General features: G+C 30.1%; 1 protein-coding gene across 1 annotated transcript; it reads left to right on the forward strand.

The window, feature by feature from the left end:
* The first annotated feature begins 1146 nt into the window (after window positions 1-1146).
* On the forward strand, window positions 1147-8938 carry LOC106467270 (dnaJ homolog subfamily B member 9-like). The gene is made up of 4 exons (XM_013927599.2): window positions 1147-1293; window positions 3391-3622; window positions 5046-5441; window positions 6603-8938. Exons 2-4 carry the CDS (start codon window positions 3397-3399, stop codon window positions 6671-6673), a joined length of 693 nt encoding a protein of 230 aa, XP_013783053.1. The 5' UTR covers window positions 1147-1293; window positions 3391-3396; the 3' UTR covers window positions 6674-8938.
* Window positions 8939-10106: the final 1168 nt, after the last annotated feature.

Genomic DNA, 10106 nt, shown 5'->3' on the forward strand with positions numbered 1-10106 from the left:
CAGCTGTCGTAACATTACAATATACGATGTACACAGTGCTTGCTTTATATATAGAATACAGATATCTCTTTGAGAAAGAACGATTAACGAGTCCTTATACTCCTTACATTTTTAGATAAGTAATGTTTTGGGTAATGACACTATTTTTAGCAGGTAATGGTCAAAGTAACGTCATTATTTTTCTGGTAACGAGCTCAACACTGCCCATAGATCAATGAGGAACTTCTGCAAGTTAGATAGCGGTATGTACCATTAGTCTCAGAATTTATGTTGAAACGTTGTTTGTAAACCTAGACTTGCAAGTGAACGAAGCCTGTAATGTAGGAAACGTTATTAAATCAATGAATTAATTCATTATAGTTACGTGGACTGGACGTACAATTACTTTTATCAAATAACTCAAAAGAACTGCCCAATGAAAATAATAGAACACATTATATCAGTATATATAACGATTATCTGTACACGCGAAATACCACATTAAAGAAAGCTGTAATAAGTCGAGGAGAAGTTCAAAACAAATGTCTAAGGATCGTATCATTTCTACCCTGACTTCTAAACGAAATGTGGTATGAGGGCATAAAGGTAGGATAAACAAACACCCGTAACCTACAAGTGAATTTCCCTTTTATTCAGTTCATTTATGTTAGTCTTTTGACGATGTGTGAGGTGTACGATTTCATGGGTTTGGGCGAATTCATTCTGGCCTCATCTGTTTTCCTTTTACTTGTTTTATTTAGGTCAAAAATTGCATATTGTAGCGTGCTTTTACAGTGGATGATAACTTCGGATGATTTTTATTGCTTCGGAAGACTAATTTTTTAATGATAATATGTGTGTGTGTGTGTTCTGTTAGATCCTAAGAGTAAGAGGAAAATACAAATTTCATAGTTCATAAGCTTGAAAAGTATCTATACGTTTGTTCTGTTTTTTGTTTTCTCACTTTCGTTACAAAACACAAGCAATTTTTAGATATAAATTTAAATATATTTTTAGTATTTTTTAATAGTGAAATATGTTTAAAAATAGTCTTTTTGTTGAATTTTGGTTATAGTATTAGTACTGTTTTCTTTTGAGTGACGTAACATACCACCGAGTCTCACAGTGTCCAATAGCAGTTAGATTCGTGTCCCGTTACTTACATACATACACATACATAAAAGAATTAGAGCACATATGACTTAGGTTGTAGAAGATACGAGAGAATTTAGTGATTCTCTATTGTACTCTGTACTACAAACAGCAAAAGTATCCCGAGTTCTTCTGGTATATAATGTTCGTGAATTTGAAAAGGTAAAGTAATTTTAACTAAAGCAAAATCGTACGTAGTGATCCTTAATGTATTTGTAATTGGATTATACCTTATACGATTTTTATTTTATTTAATTAATCACGTGTATATGAAAACAGAAAATATTCATTATTAATATTAGTATTGCACTGTTTTAAGTTAACGTCCTATAAAATATTTGTAACTTTATGTTATAGAAACGTCAGAAATAAGGAACCTTAGGAAGCTAGGATTTGTGTGAAATTATTATTATTGTTAGTCGTGCAGAAATATATGTGTAAAAGAATCTACCTGCACTTTTCACAGGGTATTTTGTTCTAAAAAAGTTTACTTCTAAATTTATAGGACAGTACGGCTCGTGCTTCAAAAATAAAAGTTGGAGATAAGTAAATTTGAAAAAGAAATGCTTTAAATTTAACACTTATAACGTAAAAATACTAAGTTAATCTTGTAAAACATTTTAAATATTGTAAAAGGATATTAAAATGTACAATACTATAGTATATTTGTATTTTAAATATGTAAAGTCATATTCCGTAAATAAATGGCAGATAAGTTTTAATTATAATAATGCAAGATAATGCATCTGTGTTATCATAAATTGAATTATAAGTATAATGTGGATAGTAATAACCTTAACTGTCATGAAAGAAAGGGATATTGGTGTAATGGTTGATCACTTTGTTATACTATCAAAGCAGTGTGCTCTGGCTAGTGGTAGGGTAAATAGGATTATAGGTTGTATTTACAGAAACATTTAATATAAGTCTAAAGAAGTTATAATTTCATTGTATTGGTCATTGGTTAGACCACATTTGGAGTATCGTGTCCAGTCTTGGGCTCCTTACCTTAGGAAGGACATTGAATTGTTGTAAAGGGTTCAGAGGAGGGTTACTAGAATTATGTTTGGATGGAGGGTTTGTCATATTAAGATCTTTGAAATTACCTTCTCTTGAAAAAAAGATGTGTTAGAGGGGATCTGATTGAGGTGTTTAAGATTATAAAAGGAACTGTTAGTGTTGATACATCATCTTTTTTCATACTAAATGGTGGAAAAGGTAGGACTAGGGGACACAAATATAAATTTTGGTAAGTTAGAAGTCATCTTCAGTTAAGACAGTTTTATTTTTCTAACAGGGTGTTTTGCCTCTGGAAGTTGTGGAGGCAGTAAATTTAAGTGAGTTTAAGAGAAAGCTTGATAACTATATGAATAAAGGTTGGCTTTAAGATTTTTTTTTTAATAGTTTTGGAAGATGAGACAACTGAGATGGATCAGTGGGTCCCTTGTTGTCCCTAAACATTGTTATATCATTTAAGTTGATTCATATTTTTAAGTTGGCAGTTATTCATTAAAAATCAGTTGGTCATTTAGATTGGTGTTCTATATCTTTGTTTTTCAAAGAACCTTTGATATTCTACAACAAAAAATATTATTTAGTGAGTTAATGTTTTTAGAAATGACAAAACGTTAGTGTACAAAAAATCTTCTCAATGAGAGAAGGCAGAGAATAATTAGTGCTTTTGCAGTTACAATAATGCAACCAATAGAATACGTGTTGAAACCTTTGTTGTTCATTATTGGTTTTACTAATTTGGATGACTTTGTGGACACATAAATTTGGGGATGATATTGGGAAGAATAGCTACTCTAGAATTTTATTTTTTATCAAAAGAACCTCAATAATCTTAATGATGACTGAGACAGGATGATGAAAATCAATTTAACAAGTTTAAAATTATGTAAATCTAGAAATAGCTTGTTTTTTTTTTTGTATAAGAAGAATATTAGTGTTACATAAAAAGACAATTTTCATGCAACTGTTGATCAGTTGATGAGTATTTAGCTATGATGAAGCAAATATATAAAATTCTGGAATCCGTAGTAAGAATTTTAAGAGTAAGCTGTCTGTAGGATATTTAAGTAAAGAATGAAGTGGGCCTAAACTGATTTATAGATGTTAAAGTTGTTGTGTAAAACTACTATTATATGTTGTTTAAGGGGATGAATTATTTGATGCTTAATGTTAGGTTAAGTTTGCTCATTTCATGTAACTAAAGACTTAAAATTATGTATACTATCATTTGTTTTTCCTTTTTAGGCCACAATGAATGTATATAAATTACTCTCTCTTGGCACTTTGTATGGAGCAATAGTATTCTTTGACCTCATTTGGGGGTTGATCAAGAACGACTACTATGAATTACTTGGAGTCAAACGTAACGCATCTGATCGAGAAATTAAAAGAGCCTTTCGAAAGTTGGCTGTGAAATACCATCCTGATAAGAATAAGGAGAAAAGTGCCGAGGAAAGGTTTACTGAAATAGCCCAAGGTATATTTATGACACTTGCATATACTTGTTTATACCTTATTTAATTTAGCAATGTGTATATGAAAATAGGAAATATCCATTACTACTTTGTAATTAGTGTGCTGTAAAGATGTCAGGAGATTTTATTTGTAAGTAGGAACTATGCTTGTAGTTTAGTGCAAACTGAAAAATATACTATGACAAAAAAATGTTCAGTAACTCAAGTTAACCAGTCACCTTTCCTTTCATCCAGTTCTTTTGTCTCAAGGAAAAAGACAAGACAAAGTGTTGACTAGCCATTTAGCTTATAAAGGTTACTTTTCCATCCTTCAAAACAATGAAGTAAAATATCAAATCCCAAATGAATTCATCCTTCCACTTCCATATAACTATTCAACAAACATTTAAAAGAATTCAAACTAACAGCACCACCACATCATCAGGCAAACTATTTCTAAGGTTTATAACTGATGTAGGAGTGATTTTAGTCAAAGAACAAGCCAGGTTCTAGGCTTCAAAAGCTTAAACTTTTACCACATAGTGTCTATCACTGGCAGACTACCAAAGCTCCTAACAAATTTTCTCATAAATTATGAAAATCTACATCATACCCACACAAACTGCCAAGTGTTATGTATGATTTATTATAATTACCAAATCGTATGTAATAATAACTTCTATATTTTCTTTACTCTTAAATAAGCTCACATTTGCAGTGAGCTTGCAGCTCATTGCATCCTAGTTAGTTTCAACTAAGTTAGTCCTAATCTTTCTAGTCTTGAAGTTGAACTGGCTTTTGTGTATATCTTTTTCAAAAGAGCATTAAACAAGAACTGAAAAAAAAACTGTAGATATTCATTTTGGAAGTTCTAGAGGTTATGCAAATACAATATCCAAACTGTACAATGAATAAAAGTATTTTTATTCTTCACATGAACATCACTTTGCACTCTGACTTCCAAGTCAGACTGACGTTAACATTACACAGACATATCTTGAATACAAATACAATTGTAACACATCTGAATTTTTGTTTAAAACAAACTTCATTTGACTAAAAGCTTACCATGTTTTGGGTAGATACATAGTAACTTTAGAATTATCGTCAACTTGTCTTCTCAAATACGGGGTTGCTTCAGTGGACTGATCCCATGCATGTTTGGTTAAATAACATTTACAGGTTCTTAATAACCATCACAAATTATTTTGTAATTGAAGTGCACTTTTCTCCATTACACCATCTATTTCTAAAAATCTTTGATTCTGATAACATAATTTAAATGTTACTATTACAGATGTGATTGGTACTGTACATTTTGTTAATGATTTAAATTATTCTACAATATTAACTTTCAACAGCAAATTATAAATACTCTACATTTGGTATATTGCAACAATGATGAATAATTGCAAAAAAATAATGATTTATAATTTTTTTTTCTAGCATATGAAGTTCTTTCTGACCCTGATAAAAGGAAAAAATATGACAAGTTTGGACCAGCTGCTTTTGAAAATGGGGGAACTAACCCTGGGTCCCAACCATTTGACTTTACTGGTTTTTTCAATCATTTTGATGATGCTTTTAGTTTTCACAGTGGACATCAAAATGGACATGAAAACCATAACCATGAAAGAAATGGATATAGGTTTGAATTTGGTAATAATAGATTCTTCAACTTTGATGATATGTTTGCTGGCATGCATGCAGAAGAAGTACCTTTTCCTGGACATTTTGGAATGTTTGATGAAGTAGATCAGTTTGGTAGTGGAAGTTCTTTTTTTGGAAGTCATCAAAAACCAAATATTATTTTCCAGACGCAAGCAAATTTTGAAAATGCTGGTAAGTAACCTCTATGAAGAGGATCGTGGTTCTATAAACTTTTCAGGGTTTTTGTCAAGGGAAGTTCAGGAGTATAAACACACACACACACACATACCTCAGACTACAAATATACATTAATTTCATGTATTAAGGTACTTACTTGCAAATTACAACTAAACTAATATCCTTAGCACAACTCTCACTTATCTGAACATACTGAATGGCCAGCAGTCTTGGAAATAGACTATTACCAAAGTGCTGTACATTATCCTAACTGGAAAATGTAAAATCAAATTCTTGTTCCTTCATATTTCATCTATGGTGGGACAACTCAATATGCTTAATTTTGAAGACTGTGGCTGTTTGTTTATGCCTACATACTCCCAGTCGTTCCAATACAATATGATACCATATTGAGACTGAAGAATTCAAATGACAGTAATGTCTATCTTGTATTTTATTATAAGGTACAAGATAGTTGGTAAAGTGATCAACTTGCGTATTATTGTGTCACATACATAAACTTCAATCAAGTAATGGGTAGTTAGTATTCAGTTTATTTTTAAAACTTGCGTGTGCAGTTTTCGTATATCTGTATGTACTTGTATATGAGAAAAATAAACTATGATCAACCAAAAACTCCTCGTTAACTAATCCCCGACACCTTTGAATACATATTTGGTGAAATTCTCATGATATTATGTCCTGTAATAGCTCCTTATTTCTTAAGAGTAGTTGATCTAAAAATTTCATTAAGAAATTAAACTGGAAGGTAATTTGATTATTTCTTAAGTCCCCCTCCAACAGTAATAGTTTTGTCCAAGTATGAGGAATGTGTATCATTAGATAAATAGTGCTAGATTTGATTACATGTTTGTTTTTACTTGTTCTATTTTAGATTATCACTTGTAATTTAAAATAACTGTTAATGTAAAATTTAAGTAAATAATAATTGTATTTCTTCTCAATTTTTTTTATATTGTTACAAGTACATAACACCTCTATGTAACTGCTGCACTATGAACAATATTTTCATAGAATAACTGTTTGTAAAAAGAAATATTTCCAAATTTTAAGCGTGTTGGTATTAGTAAAGTTTATATTCATATAGCTATTGTAACTTATTGATATGTTTATACATATAGTGTATCTGATATAAAGGCTTCCTTTGTCCAACAGGTAGAGAAAGGTGTCGGACCGTCACTCGGAGAATTGGGAACATGATCACCACCTACACACAATGCTCTTGAGAGTGATGATAAATAAGTCTAGTTAAAACAGAATGTAAAAATGTAATTATCTCAGTCGTCCTCATACTGGATTGAAAGATATCTTGGTGTCAGTACAGCAGAGATGACAAAGTGAGAAATTGGCCATTTCTATGACTGTTGTGTATGTATGAAAAATAATACACAGTCATACACATCTGTTTTTTTCGAGATTTATATTTGCTAGGATTGTTGATTTTAAGATGTTTAATTCACACTTGCTAACAATTATGTTTTCTGGTTAGTTTTTAAATGGAACCAGGTGTTTCTTAAATAATAAATGTAGTGTATTTATGAAAGTAAAACTTCTCATAAAATTGAAAAAATGATACTTATTGCCACTTCAGTGAAAAATTTTGGCAGCTTGCAAGTCTTGGCCCCAAAACTGACTACTGCACAATGTCTCTCAACAACGATGTATTTTCTCTTGTATATAAAAATAGGATGAGATATAGATATCTATTTCTTGAAATCTGAGATTCTTATTTTACACAAGTAAGATCTTCCTTTTTGGGTACAAAACCTGTATAATATTGTATACTTGTAATAATTATTTTGTACATTGCAGTCACTAGTATCAGTGGCACATATAATATAACCAGATCCATTTTATCCAATAGCTGATAGGGTGATTCCGAAAGTATTAAACTGACTGCGTTTAATAACTTTGTTTCTATTGATATTGTGCTGCATACTGAGGTTTATAGCACTTAAGTTTTATTGAGCTATGATAAAACTGGTAATATGTAAAAACAACTGGTGAACTTTGTAAGATACATTTGATTATTGTTCTTGAATTGTTTTTTTGATAAATTTTTGAAACAGTATTAGAGAATTAGTATTACTCGTACACCTAAACATAAATGTTTATAAATTCATCTGTTAATAGAATAGTGTAAAAAGATGAAATTAGGAAAACTATTACAAAATTGTAAATAACACTGGGTTAAATGTACAATGTGTATATAAATGTAGCCTACATGCAATCAGAATAAAACTTATTATTGCAATACTAAGAGATAACTGTGAATGAAGAGAGATTCTCTACGAGATATATCTGTTACTCTATAGCAAACTGTAAATCTATATAGAATGAACATAACTATGTGTTTAACCCCAAAATGTATAAAATTAATTAGTTGAATGATTTGATTGTTTTAAAATAAAGATTACTTCAAAAAAGAACAAATTTATTAAATGGGAAGTATTACTTAATTAAACAACAATACATGTTTAATGTATGAGAATTGATCTTTCATGAGAAAGTTAATTGCTTGAACCTATAGCCTTTTAAGCTAAATTACTACAAGTTTTCTTTTAGCAAAATCACAAATCGTGAAGTAATGAAAATAGTAATATTATGAACACCTTGATAAGTTAAATTGTGTTGAATTATTATTTTTATTAAAACTGTGCTTTAAGGAGGAAAAATAATATATAAAGTTTCATTTTAAAACATGGAATATGATGAGCACTAGATCTGGGCAGTCGGTGCAATTTGCCTATTCATTAATCATTGGGCTCATTAATTGATTACATTCAACTTACGAATTATTCTCACATGAGATGGCTAAAACCAAACTTGTGGCAATATAAATCAAATCAGATTTTGACACTTATGGTTTGCAGAGCACAGATAGCCCATCATGCAGCTTTATACTTAATGAACATAATGCAATACTTTGATTACTGGATGGTTTAAATAATTGGAAACACTAATCTCAATTTGTCTATTTTTATGAGTCAAGACACTGATTAAGCTGAACAAACTAGGATTAATTGAAAATAACAAAAAATCATGATACAATTATTTGATTGTTGGAATAATTAAAAGTGCTAATTGTTTATTTTCATGACCTTATTCAACTTTATTATAATTTCAGTTAATAGATTATCTCGCTTGACACTATTTAATGTAATTGATCACAGTTAATTGATTATGTCAAGCAAGTGCCCAGCTCTAATGAGCATTAGTAGAAGAATATGTTTTTCTTAACATATGTTGACTCCAGTGGCCTAAGGCAAAAATAAATTATTTAAGCTTTTCACCATTTAGAATTTGAAGAAAAAGTTAGTAATTCATTGTTTAACGCATTTCACTTATCATACTGTAAACTTTCTCTTCTAAAAAAAAGTAATAAAAAATATATGAATTTGTGATATTATTTTTTAGACCAGATACTTTAAATACTTTCTATTACAATTTTACCTTGTAGGAACATTATTGTCAATAAATATTTTTTAAAGCTTATGTAATTGGTATTTATACTGTGTTGCATATAACAATAAATAAATACGTATTTATCTTGTTTAAGATATTACTGAATGCACTTATTTTTTTATCATGTTAAAAAGAAGCATAAATATTCAACTACAGTGATTAACAAACTTTTTAGGCTCCTGTATCACTTCTTAACCTTTTTTGAAGCACAAACCTATGCCTATTTTTAAAAGTCCCTGTGGTGGGATAATGGTAAGTTTACAAACATACAATGCAAAAATCGAGAGTACAGAGTGGACACAGCTGATAGTTCAATGTGGATTTGCTCTTTAAAAAAATATAAAATCATAGTAGCAAAAAATAATAATCTTAACATTTACCCATTATGGCTAGGATGTGACTTTTTTCAGACACAATTGAAGGATATGTTGTGCAATTTTTGTTAACTTCAAGGGAAGAAAACACTAAAATTAGAGGGGTGGGATGGGATGCAAGACATTATAGTAAAGACTGAAAAATGTTTCATGGCCATTTTATCAAGTAAATAACTTCCACAATTCAATGTAAATACTATCTCAATTTGCTGTTGGAAAACTTGATTATCTAAAAAGTAACTGATAAATATTATATAATTAAATTTCCAACCAACAACTATATGATTTTACTTTTCCAAACAAAATTTTAAACAACCTGATTAAGTTGCAAAACTAAATTGGCAACACTGCATGTGATTTAGTTGACCACTAGGGGAGGAAAATTCTTGCACTGGGAAAGTTATGCAGGCAGAGGGTGAGGAGGGTAGTTTGTATATGTACACGAGAAGATCACATTGAGCTTATTACAAACTATTATTTTTATATTAATTTTTTTGTGTGACACAGTTGGAGAATTGCTGTAGTACTGTAGTTTGTTTCGTTGATTATATTAAAATTTTCAGTATGTGTCAGAATCAGCCGAGCTAGATCAATAATAGAGCTTTGTATGCTTTTAGATATGGAAATCTGGTATAATTTTCTAATATACTGTTACGTCTGTAGTCGTTAGTTAATTACTCGTAAAAATTATTTCCGAAGAACTTCAGCTATACAAGTCCTTTCTCAAATAAAACTAGTTTATTCTTTCTCAATTCAACTTTGCAATACACTTAATTTCCACTGTCCCTTTAACTTAACACACGCTATAATTCACAACCTG

This window comes from Limulus polyphemus, unplaced genomic scaffold, assembly GCF_000517525.1.
Source record: "Limulus polyphemus unplaced genomic scaffold, Limulus_polyphemus-2.1.2 Scaffold2549, whole genome shotgun sequence".
NCBI classification, from domain to species: domain Eukaryota; kingdom Metazoa; phylum Arthropoda; class Merostomata; order Xiphosura; family Limulidae; genus Limulus; species Limulus polyphemus.